Here is an 18,416-nt window from a genome sequence, read left to right as displayed (position 1 = left end):
TGGGGAGATATTAATATCAGATGATGACTTGGGGCATCAGATGAAGTATATAATGGGGAATTTTGTCCACCTCTAGACCAATCACAGGCAAAAAGGAGCAGGATGGCTATCACTGGCTTAGACTAAACATGGTTCCGGAAACAAAACTGTAAAGGTAAAAACAGTAAAGGCAGAGGCCTTCCTCCTGGACACATGCAGAGTGCGGTTGTGATTCTATATTCCTCTGAGACCTCTGTTCCCGGAGGGCAGGGTGCTTTCTGCCATGCTCACTGGTGTAGCCTGGATACCTGGCCCCATGTGTAGCCAGAGTAGCTGCTCAGCCATGAGGGCCTGAATGAATGAGCACACTGATGACCGAAGACCACGTCTCCATTGAGTGATGCCTCTCAAAGCAGAATGGTGCTGGGCTCCGGGAGTTAGCTGGAGAGGTTGAAGCTTGCTCCCCACCTCCAGGGAGTTCGTTGTCTACGATTAGGGGATGGCCGGGCTGTGGTTTACAACGAGAGCAGGAAGCTGCCATCTCTCCTCTTTCAGAATCAATGATCAGCATTCATTTGTCCATGGGTATTGTACCTTGTGATAACTGCTTTTTGTGTTGGGATGGCAAGAATGTTTTATCTAGCAAAATGAACTTGCATTTGTGGAGGAACGGGGATTCCTCCTTTACCCCCTCTTTCTGAAGCTTTTAAAAGACCTACCTCATTCATTGGATGACCAGAGGATGGAAATCACCTTCAGCGATGATGACACAAGCCAGATATAAAGGATGAGTATTAAGGAAAAGGTGCTCATGGCCTGTTCTAAGAACCTTTCCTCACTTCAATTTTTTTCTCATAAAACTCTGTTTTACTTTTGTTTTAGACTTAGAAGGTTTTGACTCTGTGGTATCATCTACTGAGAAACTCAGTCACCCAACCACAAGCAGACCAAAAGCCACGGGGAGGCGGCCTCCGTCCCAGTCCCTCACCTCCGTAAGTGTCTCCTCACTCCTCCTGCTGCTGGAGAGCAGGTCAGCTTAGAGACGCCAGCCGAGGACTCTGCCGCCAGTGGCTAGTACAAGGGCGAGCCAGGAGAGGGAGGTCATGAGATAGACTGCTAACCAAGAGTGATTGGAGAGTCTTCTGGGATCAAGCAGTATTTCTTTCTCTTTGTTCTTTGCACATGTGCCAGTGAGGTGGGCACTGCCTAGCCCCACCTTCCTTCTTTCTCCTTCCAGACTGATCCTTATTTGAACCTGAAATGAAATTGGTAAGAAAAAAAAAATGTTGTGTTTTATGGTGGGAGAGAACGAGGTTTGTTTGGTCTATAAACAAAACTTTGCTACAGAATAATCCACCACTATACAGGTGCTTGACAGTGGCCAAGCTTTTTTCTCTCAAAGCCCCATTGTTGGCACCCCTCCACGGAACCCCCCCCGCACATTTTAGGAGATTGTACACATATGAGGTACCTCATCAAGTAGGTGAGACCAGTCAGAGTGCTCCAGATAACCCACAGAAGAACGTTTTTGTTTGGGTCATTTTGAATAACTCTTTTCCTCACTGGAAACCTGTAACATATTTGTTGTACCAAATTTCAACAGTGAAACGCAAGAAGACGAAAGTAAGTTACCCCGTAATCCTGCTTTCCAGAGCTAAGAACTGTTAACCACTTGCTGTGTATCTGTATTTTATTTAAAATTGTATTTGTATGTATATAACATTATTTCTTCCAAATGGGGTACATAGTACATGCTCCCCCCCCCACCATATTGTGCACTTTCTCCCCAATCATTGCCCATTTTCCATGATGTCACATTTCATGGCTACCTAGTGTTCCAGCCTGTGGATATATGAGAGTTTATCTGGTCAGTGCACTATTGCTTCCACTTCTTCATTATAAACAATGAAGTGAATGTCATTGAAAAAAAACTTGATGCATCCATGAGCGCTCTCTCTCCCTCTCTCTCTCTCTCTCTCTCTCTCTCTCTCCCTCCCTCCTTCCCTCTCTCCCTCTCCCATATCACATTGTCTTGTCCTTGCTGGGAATGCAGGTCTAAGGTCTTATGATCTTCATTGACCCAGATACACTAAGGACTTAACCTTTTGCAGGTTTTCCAGAACACTTCCTCCTTTCGCCTCATCACTGATCCCACCGCAGAGGGCCGCATTTAGAAGAAAGAGAATGCCACTTCCTTCGAACCTCTTCTCTCTATCTGTTGAGTTTGGGGGTGGGGTTTGAATCATGCTATTTTTCCTCTTGGTAGGAAACTACCCTAACCATGTGTTGATACCTTTCCGGAAGAAAAGCTTGACCAAGTGGCTTATTTTGTTACTCTTCATACAGGGTCCTGTGTCACTACCATCTTTCCTCTCCCTGTGCCCTCCCCGACATGCCTCACACACACACAACCTACTTACTTGCCTCTTAGTATCTCTAAGTGTTTGATCCTATCTCCCGCATCTTCTCTATAAATCCTTCCATTTTGTTTTCTCCTCCAAATTCGTCCCAACTTTGAAAGGTCTAGAGGGCCTTGAGGCATCTGGAATTAAATACAGAGGAAGTCAGTTTACCATCCGCCACCCCATCCTTGGTTCATGCATCCCATGCCTGGGGGTTCGTGTATATCTGGGGAACCGGGTAAAGGCACCTCATGTGTGGACTCAGCTCTGAGCCAGGTACAAAGGCTATGACTGGGAGTGAGACATACAAGGTCCCTGCCCTTAGGAAGCTTATGGTGCCGTGACTCAAATTTTGGCATTCTGTGTGCAACGATTTCATGTGTAGACTTAAAATAACAGGATACACTTGTGCTTTAAAGAAGTATAATTACTCCCTTCCCTTTATCCCCATCCATCCCCATGTGGATGGACATTTCAAATTCGTATTGGCTCTTCCTCTACTTAGACCCATAGGCTTTTCATAGCAAAATGGGATCCTGGATATGGACATGTTCCTACCAGGCCATTGGAAGGAATGACTGCGGAGATACACCGGTCAGAATTAGCCAGCCTGGGACCTCTCACCCTAGTCTGAGCTTCTTTATGTTTATTGAATTCAAAGAGCGAGATTTGATTGGCAGCTCACGAACTGTAGATTACACAGAAGGAAACTGGCTTTTTGAATAAAATCTCCAAGTGAAGGGGTACAGGCACTGCAATGTGACTTAGCAGTTAAGCTTAGAGTAATAAGAAAGCTTAGTTGGGGGATTATTCTAGGCAATTGGATTTTCAGATAAAACAAAGATAAACAAATAAGACCTTTTAATTCTAAGACTTTGCTTACAAATCCCTAGATATATTAGTTTCCTGCCTTAGAAAGTAAGATAAACAGAAGAAAATAAACATGGGGTGATGTGGGCATGATTTTTCTGTAATGACACCAGTGATGATTCTAGATAGGATGATTTTCCCACCACCAGGGTAGACGGCACAGACATGCGGCTAAATGCAAGCTCACCCAAAGAGATTTCTGGACGATTCTTCATTTTTAAAAAATCCCTTGCCTCAGAAACTCTTCATTTTCATTTGCTTTTTGCTAAAATAGCAAGATTCTAGCACAATAATCGTTTACTTCCAAGTGAACTCCACTGACGGGTTCACATTCATCCAGCTTTTTTATCTTCACAGTGAGACAGGAAGGATAGGAGTATTGTTCCCATATTCTACCAAAAGATGCTGCCGTTCTGTGCCCATGAGGGTGGAGATTTAGCCATAAGTTGCCCAGTTAGAGGTGAGCTGGCCATCGGGCAGGCAGGGCTGTGCCCTGGAGTGCGGAAATGCTGCTCCCTGGCCCGCAGGCCCATGACCTCGTGCCCCCTGGAATGGTTCCTCTCCGACAAGTTCTAGCAGGCACTTTGCTCTGCCTCAGATTTCGTGGTCCTGGAAAAGGATCCAGAAGGAAAGGAGGAGAGACAGGTCAGAGGTAGCCTCCTCTTGCCCTGCGTGTCCCTCCCCACTGGACTTGTCAGCCTTGTGAGAGCTGGGACCGTGTCTGGCATGTCACCTAAGCTTACCACCGCTCAGCGCTTAGCACACAGTAGCAAGTGTTCACAGAAAGAAGGGAGGCTCCAAAGGGTGGTGGGAGCGGGAAAAGCTGGGTGACGCAGGCCCGGACAGCTGAAATGCCCGACAGGCATCGGTGCCAGGATCCCATGGAAAGATCCCTGCTGGAGGAAATCTCGCTTCTTAGTCCCAGTTCTGCCACTATCTCTAGCGCACAGATAATAGCACCCTTTCTGCCTCTCGAGGTTATAATAAGGAGACAAACAAAATAGAAGTGGCGAGTGCTTTGAAAAGCATACAGCATTATGTTAACAAAAGCTCTGTCAGCTAAGGTGTAATTCTGACAAAAGCATTTTCTTTTGGCTTTATCCAGTCTTCCCTTTCAAGCCCTGATATCTTTGACTCCCCAAGTCCCGAAGAAGATAAAGAGGAACACGTTTCGCTTGCACACAGAGGAGTGGAAGCATCAAAGAAAACTTCAAAGACTGTTACCATATCCCAAGTGAGTGACCAGCCAAGGCAAGGGTGTCCAGACAGCACGGACCCCAGCCTTTTCGGGTGTGCTCTGATGACGAGTTACAAACCTGACAAGGATCACCAGATGGCTTAGTCCGTTTGGGCTGCTCTAACAGAGTCGTAGATGGGGCGGCTTAGAGGCAACAGAAATTTCTTTCTCACGTTTCTGGAGGCTGGAAGCCCCAGATGAGAGTGCCAGTGTGGTAGGTTCTGGTGAGGACTCTCTTCAGGGTCTCATACCACCAACTTCTTGTTGTGTCCTCCCGTGGTAGAAAGAGGGAGAGGGAGCTAAGTGAGGTCTCTTTTCTAAGGGCACTAATTCCGCTCATGAGGGCTGCACCCTTATGACCTAATCACCTCCCAAAGGCCCCACCTCCTAATACCATCACAACAGGGGGGTCAGGGTTTCCACATATGAATTGAGGGGACACAAACAGTCCAGTGCAACAGACAATGCAAGTTTTTGTTACTCTTCTGTAATAGTTATTACTTTAGTCATCAAAATCCCAGAGACATGTTACAAAGTCCCTGAAGCTGGCAGAATCTCTGAGATACAAGTTGGTGGTTGATTTTCCATGTTTTCTCTTGTGGTTTGATCTCTTCATACCAGCAGCCACACATAAACATGCACTGTCACATGTCACTACTGCCGCCACCGCCACCACAGCCCAAGCAACTTGAAGGGCTTAGAGGTGTGGAGAAAGAATGCACTACGTACATTAAGTGCTGTGTACTCTGCCGGCACATCTTGGCTTTTGTGTTCAAAATTGATGTTGTAGCAGAGTATGTTTAGCAGTAGCACACGACTCTAACTAATGAGGGTCCCTCAAAGAAAGCAGCTTTGGATTCATTTCTTATGGTCAGTTTAGAGTCTAAAAACATTTTCATTTCATTGCGTGCCCGGGGAATGGTATAGCTATTTTTAATTACCGGCTTGTGAGAACGAAGAAGGCAGTGGGTAGCATCTGCCCGGGACTTCTGAAAGATACCTGGTATTCGTCCTGTTCATCCTCGGAATGCATTTTCTGGTGCTAAGAGAACCCAGTCAGTTGGAATTATTTTCTATACACATTAGCAACTGCTTTCTGCCCAACAGCAGAAGATTGCAGTCCTTTTTTAAAGACACTTGAACCAGGAATTAACACAAAGAAATTACAGGGTATGTAGGATTTTCCTTCTTGCACATTTAAGAAATTACACATGTCTGAATTTTCTTAAAAACCTGGTCCGGTACACCAAACTGTGATCCTGGAAAACACATCAGTGGTAGTTATTCACAAAACTGAAGCATTTTTCCTTCACAAAAGGGTTCCATTTGCAGAAATTGGAATTAGCGCAGCTCTTTCTGATGAGGGGAGGATGTATACCTAGAGTTGCGGTCTCTCTGCAGGCCCCGGGGTGTCTCTGTAGTGACATCTACTGGTGGGCAGTGGCTTTGCAGGTTTCGGATTCTCAGTTCCGTTCCAGGCGCCCGCTTCTCTTCCTGGGAGTTGGCATGTTGTTTATCACTTACTATAAATTCCACCTGAACAAATTTGGGCAGGGTGTATAGTGACCAATACTGTGTGAGGGCTTGCAGAAGTCCTTGTCAGCTGCAGTGGGCTGGGACAGAGAGTGAGGTAGGAAATGCTGCAAGACGCATTGATGGAAGAGTTGCCTGGAAGTCAGTCCGTGAGGACATTGGTAGGTTGGAAGAGGCACAGGGGGGGGATGAAGAGTGCGAAGTGGGGAAAAGTGTGAACCCCGGAATAGGAAAGAAACAAAGAAATGAACGATAGGGGAGCATGAATCGTCACGCTCAGGCAGCCACCGTCGCGGTACGGGGCTCCAGCGTCCAGTCGGCAGGGGAGGGGACTGAAGCCCAGTCCTGCCAGTTATTAGCTGTGGACTTGGGGAATTTCTCCACCACGTCCCTAAGCCTTGGTTTCCTGCTCTCAAAAGTGTATGCCAGCCGAGCCCTGTTTCAGTCATTTAGCGGACATCCGGCACGTGACCAGCGCTCCATAAATGTCAGTCCCTCTTCCCTCTTACTACAACTCCTACAGCAATAAGCACGGGATGGCGGAGCGCTGTCCCTGGCAGCAGAAAGCGCTTTTCCTCAATGGTAACTTGGCAGAGAAAAGGCGGGCGGAGAGGCTGGGAATGATGGCCCATCTGCTTCTGGCTCACTCTGCCCAGTCTCTCCCTCTAGCACAGCCGGATCCTCACTCTCCCTCCGCACCATGCCAGCCAGCCCCTTCTTGGCTCTTGCCCTGGGCACCTGCTGCTGGGCGAGTCCCAGCTGTGTTGGCAAGCTTCACCACCAGCCTCAACTTCCCCATCACTCAGCCCCTTGCCTCCCAGCATCCATTCTGCTTGCCCTCCTGCTCCCCTGCCCTAGGTCTCAGGATCTCACCTTCCCTTGCTGCTGCCTCCTCCCCGGGCTGCCCCATGCCCCTCTTCCCTCCTGCCCGTGACTGTCCTACTTCCTGTGCCCTCTCAGCCTCCTCCTGGGGCAAGACACTTCTCCATCAGGCCTCCCGGACCTGTCTCCTCTGTCTCCAGCTTGGCCCTGCCTTGGTCTTTTCCATGAGGATATCATCCAGCTCAGCGTCTCCCCCATCTTTGAAAGCAAACAGAACCCTTGCATGAGTCCGTCTCCTCCTGAGGCTTCTCCGTGAACACTTTCTCTTGCTCCCAACCTCCGTCTTCAGCCAGCTTTCTGGAAAGAGAGTTCTAAACTTGCAGGCCACGCCTCTCTCTGCCTCTTCGGGCCATGACCTGCCGTGATTAGGCCTCAGTCTCCCTTGTGGCACCAAAGGCCCCCCAAGCCCTGTTTTCCTCTCCGCGCCCTTGACCCGCTTATCCAACCCTTTTTTCTCTTCTGAAAATCTCTCAGGGGACTTCTGTAAGTCTCGCCCCTCTTCTGGTCAGCGCTCTTTGTCCCGGTCCCTGAGTCTCTCCCTCCCCACCTCTTCAATTCGCCAAGTCCGCAGGTCCCATCACTGGGCCTCTTCTCCCCCCATCCCGTGTTATTCACCCCGTGGTGCCGGTGCCGCTTCCTCAGGTGATCTCTCTGGCCCAGCGCACTTGTTCACTCCTTGGCTCTGCCCCCGGGACGTGTCCCCTTGGCTATCCCTCAGGCTCCTGAAACTCAGAATGTCAAAAGTGAAATTGTCTTCTGGGCCTTCAGGCTGTTCCTCCTGCTGAGAAAGGTACAACCTCCCAGCCGGCTTCCTCCGGCCCCTCCCCCGGCCCTGCAGCCTGTCCGGACCCACGTCCCCCTCTGCCGGGGGTCTGCTCCCCAAGGCCAGGCACCGTGTCTCTCGGTGGGATGAGCCTGCCTTCGCCACAGCTCTCAGAGCTGTCTTTGCTCTCTGCCCTTGGCCGCTGTCTGTCAGACGCCCACCATTCCTGGCTTTCCTTGGATGAGAATCTCCCAGGAATTCCCTCGGCCTCCAGGCGTGCCCACCTTTAGGCCCTTCTGTAGCCGGAGTCGTTGTGAGCTTTGTGCAGGATGTTGTCACCCCTTTGCCCGGCCCGCTCTACCTCCCCAGCCTGCACCCCGTCTCTAGGGCCGCCCCCGCTGCCGAGCGACCGCTTGCCATGAATGTGCCTCATTCCCTGCATCCTCGAACTGTCCTCTCCAGTCGCCCTTCCTCTTCTGGCCGCCTCCCAGTCCTCGTCCTCCAGGATGGGGCTCTCAGCAGCTCCCCGGCACCTTCCCTCTGGGCTAGTCGGTCTGTTGTGTGTGCTTCATGTCTCCGCGCTGACCTCCCTGTGTGCAGAGCACCCCCGCGTCTGCAGTGTGTCGGCTGGTCTGTCCGCTCCTCACTGTGTTCTGAGCTCTCGGGAGCTAGGAAGATGTTCTGCTCACTTCAGAGTTTGCAGAGCCTAGCAAGCAGGTGGGCCTCCAGACTCGTACGTTAAACCAGTTAGGAACTACCAGGTGGGTGGTCGAATTTAAAACACGTAGGGGAAGGCTCTTGAGGGGGGATGCCTGTGCCAAGTAGGCCCTGGAGGGCTTGTGGGTAAAGGGGTGAGTGACGAGTGTGTTTCAGGAGACGGGCGCGGGGATAGAGACGGGGACTTACCCGAACACGATCCCCGGCCTGAATCCTCTCCGCCTTCCCTCATCGCAGGTGTCCGACAACAAAGCGTCCCTGCCGCCCAAGCCAGGGAGCATGGCTGCAGGCGGCGCTGGTGGGCCAGCCCCTCTGTCCTCGGCGACATCCGCCCCCCTGTCGTCCTCTTTGGGAACAGCCGGACACAGAGCCAACTCCCCGTCTCTGTTTGGCTCGGAAGGAAAACCAAAGATGGAGCCCGCAGCCGGCAGTCAAGCGGCCGTGGAGGAGCTAAGGACGCAGGTCCGCGAGCTGAGGAGCATCATCGAGACCATGAAGGACCAGCAGAAGTGAGTGTCCGGGGCCCCTTCTTCGTCCACCTCCCAAGTTGCTGCCCGCTGGGCCAGGGCCACATTCTGCAAGCCTGGGTCTCCCACCCGTGCGGGTGGGCGGCCCGCTCCCCCAGGGGGATGGCAGCAGGGGTGAGGTGGCTTTGAACCTGAGAGGCTTCGTGTCCCTCAGCTCCTTGTGTGACCGGATCTGCAGCACTCAGGGAGGGCACGGGCTGGCTGTGGGGCAGACAGCAGAGTCACTTACCAGGACTAATACACCCAGCAGGACTAATGCACCCAGCAGAACGATCTTTAAATCCCCATAAAATACAGTATGCGCTTCTACCACTTCCTGATTAGCCCAACAGCCCGCGTTTCCTCCAGCACCAGCAAAATTGCCATTTCTTCAGCTCGCTGTCTGACGAAGTGATTGGCTTGGATTTAGGGGCTGGAATGAGAGATGCGGGGATTCTTAAAACCCAAGACTTTACTCTCAGCAAGATGTTTTCCCCATGAGACTTGGGGCTCTCTCCATGCATGTCTATACACACTCTCTGCATCGCTGGTCCTTGGAGAGCACTCTGACGACAAGAAAGACCTGAAGGCAAAAATAAATAGCACCCATAACTGTTACGCAGGATACCGCATGCAGTGACAAAAACAGTAAAAGGGTTAGAAGTAGGCAGTTCTCATCTGAGTAAACTGAGGCTCAGAGTTTAGGGATCAGTTAGCTCTTTCTTAGAGGAGTTAGATGGGGAGGCATCTATGCAGGCGTTTCCTGGACAGAATTTTGAAAAAGATCTAGGGTTGCCAAGAGCAGAGCCATGCAGTGAACTGAATGGGCCAGGTAGGGGCTCAGGCGCACAGAGCAGCCCCAGCTCCTGGCCTCCTGGAGGGGGAGGTCCCCGGGCAGTGGACACCTGCCACCTTGCATGGAGCTAGAGGCCCTGATGTGTCTTGTGGCCAGATACTTTGGGGAGTATTGGGTTAAACACAATTGATTTTTTCTCCAAAAGGACAGCTCTGAGCCTTCGCTGCACACCAGAAAGGTGGAGAGGATAATGTATGCTATTTTTCTGGAACATTCTTTTTTCTCTAGATCACCCTAGGACAAGGGTTATAAGGAACTCACTTGGAGAACTATGGCTCTGTTTGGGTTCTGCTCCACTCCAGCTGGGAGGGGCCAAATGAAATTGGGGCCCCCTGGCCTTAGCCCCCACCTGGAAGATGCCCATCGAATATGCAGAATCAGCCGGATGGAGCTAGAAAGGCTCTCTTACGGTCAGCCAGGCCGCCTCTCACTCCTGAAAGTCCCCAGCTCTTCTCTCAGTCTGCAGGTTACAGGCTTGGGGAACCATGGGCCCCAGCCGTGTCCAGGTAGCGTGTGTCTCCTGCCTAGACAGTGACCCCATGGCCCCAGGACATCCCAGAGTGCTGGTTCTCAGCCTTCTGAAGAGGACCATCATTGGGGTCGGTCTGGCCCAGATCCAGGGCTTTAGCCCTTTCAGTCCTCTGAGAGGGACTGGCCACATCAGAAATGGCCTGTGTCTGCCTCAGAATGAAGACCCGCCATTGTTTTGAGGCCGTTCTGCCCCACGCTCCTCCGCACTGGGAAGCCAGGGCATATTTGCCCATGACCGTCGGTCCCCAGCCCACGTCTTCTTGAATCGGCATGTGAGAGAATCCCCTGCCCCATGCCTGCCTCTCACAGTCATCCTGCCCAGGGCCACTGGGTCCCTAAAACTTCCGGCCGTAGCTCCCTAGCTCTAAGTGTCGTGTCCCTTCTCTCTCAGCCTTCAGCACAAGTCCCTACTGACCTCCCTCCTCCCCACGTGTGCTGCTCCTCCCCTCCCTGCTCCTGCCTTGGCTCTTCTCCAGCAATGCCCCCGTGTTCCTTCCTCCTCTCGGGCTCAGGCCCTCTTTGACCAGTTCAAGACTTCGTGACATTCTTTGCATTGGCTTCCCCAGCTAACTCCTCCGACCTGCCATAGTCTTCCTGGAATCACACCATCTGCTTTGGGTCTCAGCTACCTCTCTCCTGAGCTCTAAGTAGTGCCCGCTGACATAGAGGTGCATGGCGTGGGCTTGAGTAAATACGGTAACAAGTAACAACCCATTAGCATCCTAGAACCCGGTAGCAGGGCCCGGCTGTTGAGCCACATACAGGGACCGTCATGGGGCTCATCTGAAGGGAGCAAATGCAATATAACTTATACCTTAGTTAGTATACTTTCTCTGCAGTCCTTGTTTTTTTGATTTTCCAAACTAGTTAGTAAAAATGTGCACGTAAAATGGAGCATCTGCTACCCTAAAATGCGATACCATTCTCTGGCCGGAATGGCGACGGTTACGGTGTCCTGAGTAGAGTGCTGAGTCTGCAAGATGATTAACTTTGTTCCACTTCATTATTTAATGTTGTAAAGGGCATTAGACTGTGTACCCTAACTCACGTCTGCTTTCTCTGTGACGTCATTACCATATGGTTAGTTGAGCTATTTTAACTCTGAGATTTCAGGTGTTACTCTTTGTAAGATTTTGTGAGAATCCATGAAAACTTACCAGTAACCTTTTATTAATTTAAAACTCTGTGAAAGTAAGACATACCTGGGCCGCAGTGAAAATTATTATGTAAATATATCTAAAGACCAGTGATTCTATTAACAAAGGGCCAGCGAGAGGGAGGGTAGCAGAACCAGAGCTCGGATCCTCAAGTCGAGCCATTGGACAAGTCAGGCCACCTCTCTGGCCTCACCTTCCCCATCTTCTCCCTTTAGGAGAAGCTTAGACGAATGGATCTCAAAGATCATTCCAGACCTCCTGTTTGATGGCCACATATTTGGGGAGCCCAGAAATAATAGTGAGCCTTTCTGTCTGCAGTAAATGCCAAGCAGTAACAATGCAAAGAAAGAACACAATGTTGTGTCCATGTGTTCGCTGTAAAATGCTCAGATGGATTTGGTGGTGGTAAGAGACTTTTTAGCTCTTACTGCCAAAGTCTGGGCTTATGTTTAATTTCATGGCCATTTGCTTTTCAGACGAGAGATTAAGCAGTTACTGTCAGAGCTGGATGAAGAGAAGAAAATCCGTCTTCGGTTGCAGGTGGGTACCTTGGGGTCTGGCTGCCTCGAGAGAGGGCCAGTCAGGGGTGGTGGCTGCCTCAGGACTTCATTTTGAAAGTAGACGACTGTCCCTTCTCTGTAGATTCTGATGCACTTCCTGTGGCCATTTTCTTAGAACTGTGTAGGCTCACTTTAGTCCTTGCCTGCGATCCAGAAAGTCTTGGGGGAAGGGAGGCATGAATCCATGTGCCCCCAGTAGGGTTTGTAATTTGGAATTTATCTGAAACGTCTCCTCTGTGGAAAGTTCCCTCCAATTTCCAAAGGTCACATTACAGCAACTGCCAGAGGGCGTGGTGCTGGGGGCGGCCCGTTGCCAGCTGGCTTTTGTCATTGGAACTCCAAGGACCACAGCTGTCCACAGTCGGCGCTCGCTTTTCTGTACTTCTCACCAAGAGCCACGTTGGTCCTGCCAGGGCATCAGAGCCCCATCCCCCGCCATCCCCTGAGCCAACTCAGCTGTTACCAAATGAGAATGTGCATGTTGCATGCCCACAGAGAATATGCGGGGGTTGCAGAAGGCCGAAGGCAGACTTCGAGCTTTCGTCCAGCTGGTGTCCCTGGTGCTGCTTGGGACCCTTGCTGCTTAGAGAAAGGATAGGTAACCGCTTCTCGTCACTTGGGGGTTGCCGATAGACACCCTCTTGGGCCCCACCAGAGCTGCCTTCCAACACCGCTAGGTGGCCCAGCACATCGGTACAGCCCGCTCTGCCCTCTGGCCTGGACCCTGGAATTCTTGCTGCTTCCTACAAATTTTGGTTACCGGGAGCCCGAGAAGGCACACACCCACCACTTCCTAGCGCCTCGCATCTGCATGCCCGTTCTTTAGGTTTCCGTCACTTTTGGCCTCGTCCTCTCGTCCTTCAGATGTCACGTCACCCATTCCACCTTGAAAAGTGTGAAGTTGATTCTTTTCTTTCATTCGACCAGGTTGATTATCTTTCAGCTTCTCTCAGTCCAGCGAATTCATTATGCTTTTGTCCGGCTCTTGTTTTTCCTTTATAGATGGAAGTTAATGACATAAAGAAAACTCTTCAATCAAAATGAATACTTGATAAATGAAATATCACATTATTCATCCTGAGTCCAAGACTCAAATTTTCCACCCCAGCCAAAATAACCTTGTGCCAAAAGATTAAAGGTTTGCCTCCATGTGTCCCTGTTTGAAACGTTAGCACAGAAGTCTTGATAGCACAACACAAATCCCATCTAAGAGGAGATTCCTCCCCATGGAATAATCCTGGGCATGGCACTGGCTGTGACTTAGAGCAAATTGTGCTAAAGGCTTTTTTACTATGAGATCTCATGCGAAATGAAAACTCAGGCAGTTTAGTCCATAGTGGTACTATTTTGATGATATTTTCCATTAATAAAATGTAATTTCAGATTATTCGTTTACAAGCTTTATAATTTTATGATTTTTTTAATCGTGTTTTGTCACAGATTCTCCCAGTGTCTGTATCACACATAGTCCAGAGCGAGTGCCCCATTCTTTTGCTTCAGGCAGGAAGCTGCCTCGCTTTGTGTGCCCTCTAGGATTCTATTACATATGCAATTGTAGGACCGACCCGTCCTTCCCCTGCCAGCCAAGCCCGCCACCCTGAGATAAATTTTAGCTTATATATGATGGTATATTTACAAAAAAGAGAAAGAGAAAACCTGGTATTTGCAATGATCTGTGCCTTCTTTTTACCACCCTCTTGATTGGAGCTTTTGTGATGCAGCTACCATGATTCAAAAAAACAAAACAAAACAAAACAAAAAAACTAAAAAACTAAAAAACTAAAAAAACACAAAAACACAAAAATACAAGAAAAAAAAACACTTTTTTTTTTAAAGCCACTTCTCAAAGTCCACTAGAGGCCACGTCTTCAAAGCTTCTCTCACCTAGCCAAAGGTCCCAAGAGGAGACAGCTGTGAAGTTGGGCACGCTCTGTGGTACCTGCTGTGACGTTTAAGTTCTCCTAGTTGTAGGTTGTTCATGGAACTAGAAATGTCACCCCTGCTTGATTTTTCATCAGCCAAGTTAAACCCCTGCTTCCTGTCTTTTGCACCTTTTGCGTGAACAGAATATGCATTATGAAAGCAAAAATAAATAAACATAAAATGCAATGAAAACAAGGGGGGGAAGTTGTGTTATTTCCCGCACTGGGTTATCGGTGTGTGCTCTTGTTTAAACTGTACTCACCTAATGTCATTTGCCTTGTTCTCTTGTAACCCCTTCCTCAGGTCCAAGCGAATGGTGGGGAGGGGGGCTCTTGTTGAAGTGTAGCCACTGGTTTTTTCCTGCATTCGTGGAATTGCTTTTTCCGCCCCAAGGAAACTGGTGTTTGCCTGTCCGCTCTATCTCTGTAGCAAATGAACACCTCAGGCTTAGCCTCTGTAACTGTTTCCTCATTCTTAGCTGAAAACAAGGGGCGGACTGTATTGCAAGATTGTTGGGGGATTGGGGGTTGGGGGTGGTCCCATCAGGGCCCCGATGATGTTTTATGTTTCTCAAAAGCTGCTTTGTCTATTTCCTGAGTTTTAGAGTGAAAGTACTAAATATTAATGGATTTGCACAACCACAAAGAATGAGAATTGATAACACGGGAGAAGTAATACAAAAAAAGAAATCAGCACATGGTATTGATTATCCCAAGTATTACAGATAAATGTCTCCTTCTTCATCTCTCCCTTCCCCCCCTTCCTCTTGCCTACATGCTCGTCCTCGCTGCTGGAGGCTACTTCTCTCGAGTACTGTACTCACCGAATCCGGGCCCCCTGGTCTTCCAGGCCAGTGGGCACGGTTGAGGGGAAGGGAGTTTGTAAAGAAAGAAACCCCCCATCCTGCATTCCCATGTCTGGACGTGTTGCCTTTGCAGCAGCCTTGCTCGCAGTGTGCTTGGGGCAGGGAGCACCAAGTTTCCAAGGGCAGCATATAACATTCCTGAACCCCTTCACTCTTCTAAGCATTTCTGCGTCCAACTTAAAGCCTTGAGAGATTTCCCACCGCCTAGTATAAGAATAAGGATTGAATTCTTTGACATTTGGATTTCTCATTTGTTCATCGTGAAAATCCCTAATGATATAGTTTTATACGATGTGTATACGAAGTAGGATTGTTAATAATTCAATTGAGAGGTTGAGCGCCCTGTTGGGGCACTGGCAACCTAGAATGTCGAGGGCTGTCATCTTCCCCTCATAGAAGCCACAGGCTTTCTTTGTATAAAGAGAGGGAGAAGTGATTCTAGAAGGAGGAGTTGGCATATCTAGCTTCATTCCTGCCCCTTGGGCTAACCAGCAAGAGGATTCTACATTATGGACCTGACGAGCCACTGCCCGAACAGCCACCATCTTTACTCTTTACAAAATGGACCCGTCGAGAATATTGAAAAGCTTGGAAGGATCACTTTTGAAAAAATTCTTTTGCATTCAGCATGGACTCGACCGGCATCTATGGAGATTATTTTTTTGCTTCATTTTCTAAAATTGTATTTAGAAAAGTCTTAAGTATTGTGCTTTGTAAAGAAGATGATTAAAATGAAATTTTGTGAAAATATTTTTGTTCAAAGTTGTCATGGTCCAAGAGGAATGATTTCTTGGAATTCAAACCATTTTTCTCCATTTTACATAACTTGATTATTCTTACAGAAATGTCTTTGGAAGACATGGAAGATAGTACCCCTCACCCCACTTATCTTTGCCAAGTGAACAGAAACAACCCATTAAAATCCATGGCTGTGAATTCCATTTTTACGTTGTTCAATTTAACATTCCTATTTTGGCAGAAAATTCTAGTTAGGCCTATGTTGTTTTTTAGTGTAAAAATCATTAAGTTATCATTATTTGAATAATTGTGTTAAGCCACTTTTATTCATCCACAGCCCTCTAGACAGCATACTCAGGCACATGATTTGTTTTCTCCTATAAGGACAGCCTGTATCACATGTGTGCCTTTGGCTACTAATGGCAGAGTTTTATTTCCTTTCATAACCAGCTCCTTGATGGGAAAACCACAGGGTGCGTAATTTATTGCTCACATTTGCCACAGTCTCTATTAATAATAATCCCCAGGCCCCACAAAGGCCTTTGTATCTTAACCTGAGGTCACCAGGGTCTCTTTTCTGTATTGATTAGGTTTTCGTTCTCTAGCTATTTTCACACAAATTAATGTCAAGATGTTGAGGCCCCAAGAGGGCTTGGCGAAAAGCTTTTCTTTTTGGTTTAATACAAATGAGAAGTGCAACAAAGCCGCGTGTGCGTGGGTGCTAGGTGTTCAACACGGCTGAGGACGGCATCCAACAGAGTGAAGTCTCGGTGCCTGCGACCCAGGCCTGGGGAATAGGATGCCGTTCCCAAAATCCGGTCTAATGAGGGAACACAGTGGCCAAGGCAGAGAAACTCTTTCCTGGCTGGAAACAAATGTCTGCCGGTAGTGTGAGGATGGAGAGGGCGTCGTGGCTCTTAAGGTGATGAGCAGTTGCTGTCATTCCTAGTTCTGTCCCTTGGGTCACTGAGGCTTGATTCCCAACACATGGAGCAGGAGGCAGCCCCTGAAGCCAACGAGAATCTCTGAAGTAGATGCAGGTCCCAGGGAGGTGGTTTATTTCATGTTGTTTTTAATCATTAGCCACGTTGGAGTGGCTGTTGCGAGGGACAGCCTTTCCTATAAATGACACTGCGTGGTCATTATGTTTGTGAATTCGGAGTTCATGGTAAAATGGGCTATTCCTCTTTTCTTGTTAGAGCAACAGGTGAGAAAATACTTATTTTTTTAAAAAGATTTTCTTTACTTGAGAGAGACCGTGAGCTCGAGCAGGGGTGGAGGGGCAGAGGCAGAGGCTGATGCTTAACCAACTGAGCCACCCAGGTGTCCCTTGGTGATAGAATACTTCAACCGAACAATAGAACAAGGTCACCTGGCAGGCTGTAGCTAGAATTTTCTGAGGAAAAAATAGAAAAAGAAAAAAAATGAAAAAACAAGAGAATTGAATTCCTGGGAACCCAGATTCCCTGGGGGAAGTTTTCTTTAAATGGCAGCAGGTTTAATTAAATGAGGCAGGTACAGCACCGTCATTTAAGCCTAAGTCGTGAAAGCTTCCCTTCCCTCTCACCCCTGTAGAATGTTACTAGGTCTCCAGAAAATTAAGATTTGTTGTCAAGCTTTGAACTTCTTGATGGGAAGGCGCCCTGGAAATGCAAAACTCCATTATAGTTTCTATTAACTAAAAAAAAAAAAGTTTAGAGCGGTTTACAGACCAACTTTCAGCAAGCCAATAAGGCCATCCTGAAACCAAACAGAAAAACCAGGAAAAAAATCACTAACAATTCCGTGGTTATTCCACAAAAGTCAAACAGAAGTTTTAAGATTCTCTTCAAGCCTCATCATTCTTTCTCAGTCTGAATCTCAATCTGAGCGAACCAAGAACTTGGCTGGGGCAGGTTGAACATGTGTCAAGTCCTTACGATGTGCTGGACACCAGGATAGGTGCTGGATGCAACGTAGCCCCTGTGCTCCTGGAGCTCAAATTGGGGGAAGCAGGCAGATGCACAGGCAAGTCTTCCACAGTATGAGGACATGACCCCAGAGAGAAGTCCAGGGACCTTGGAACTGGAGCCTTGAGAGTGGGGAGGACAGAGGAAGAAGGGTACTTTTGGTTAAATCCAATTTTAAAAAATTTTAATAGATTTATGTATTTATTTTAGAGAGAGAGCACAAGCAGGAGGGGCAGAGAGAAAGGGAGAGACTCTCAAGCAGATGCCACACTGAGCATGGAACCTGATACAGGGCTCGATCCTATGTCCCTGAGAGCATGACTTGAGCTGAAACCAAGAGTTGGAGGCTAAACCAAGTGCACCATCCAGGTGCTCCTAAATCCATTTTTTTAAATGTTGTAAAGCTGTGACGAACCTCCTTGGGCATAAATCTATGTCCACATTTCTGATTTTTCCTGAAGATAATTCCTAGAAGTGGAGTATGAGTATGAATTGCTTAAGGTTTGAGCAAGAATAATTTTTGCACAAGCAACAAAATCAAAAATAAATAAGTGGGACATGTCAAACTAAAAAGTTTCTGCACAGCAAAACAAACCATCAGCAGAGTGAAATGACAGCCTATGGAATAGGAAAAAAATATTTGCAAACTACACATCTGATAAGGGGTTAATATCAAAAACATAAAGCATTCATGCAACTCAATAACAAAAAAACAAATACCCCAACTTAAAAACGGGAAAAAGATCTGAATAGACATTTTTCCAAAGACAATATGCAAAAGGCCAACAGGTACATGAAAAGATGCTCAACATCAGTAGTTACTAGGGAACTACAAATCAGAACCACAATGAGGTACCACCTCCCACCTGTTAGAATGACCATCGTCTAAAAGATAAGAGATAAATGCTGGTGAGAATGTGCAGAAAAGGCAACCCGTGCACAGTGTTG

General features: G+C 48.1%; 1 protein-coding gene across 7 annotated transcripts in view; it reads left to right on the top strand.

The window, feature by feature from the left end:
- Positions 1 to 14,111, top strand: part of SH3KBP1 (SH3 domain containing kinase binding protein 1) — a 339,463-nt gene extending 325,352 nt beyond the window's left edge. For 5 of the 7 annotated variants that reach the window (XM_059158547.1, XM_059158544.1, XM_059158545.1 and 2 more), the window contains 5 exons: positions 862 to 971; positions 4,357 to 4,485; positions 8,621 to 8,892; positions 11,910 to 11,973; positions 12,996 to 14,111. In XM_059158547.1, coding sequence (XP_059014530.1) covers positions 862 to 971; positions 4,357 to 4,485; positions 8,621 to 8,892; positions 11,910 to 11,973; positions 12,996 to 13,037 — 617 coding nt within the window. In that variant the 3' untranslated portion in view covers positions 13,038 to 14,111. The remainder of the gene's footprint in view (positions 1 to 861; positions 972 to 4,356; positions 4,486 to 8,620; positions 8,893 to 11,909; positions 11,974 to 12,995) is intronic. The other 2 variants (XM_059158548.1, XM_059158549.1) reach the window with 1 other exon arrangement.
- Positions 14,112 to 18,416: the final 4,305 nt, after the last annotated feature.

This window comes from Mustela lutreola, chromosome X (genome assembly GCF_030435805.1).
Source record: "Mustela lutreola isolate mMusLut2 chromosome X, mMusLut2.pri, whole genome shotgun sequence".
In the NCBI taxonomy this organism is placed as follows: Eukaryota; Metazoa; Chordata; class Mammalia; order Carnivora; family Mustelidae; genus Mustela; species Mustela lutreola.
This window is presented reverse-complemented; position numbering and strand designations above follow the sequence as displayed.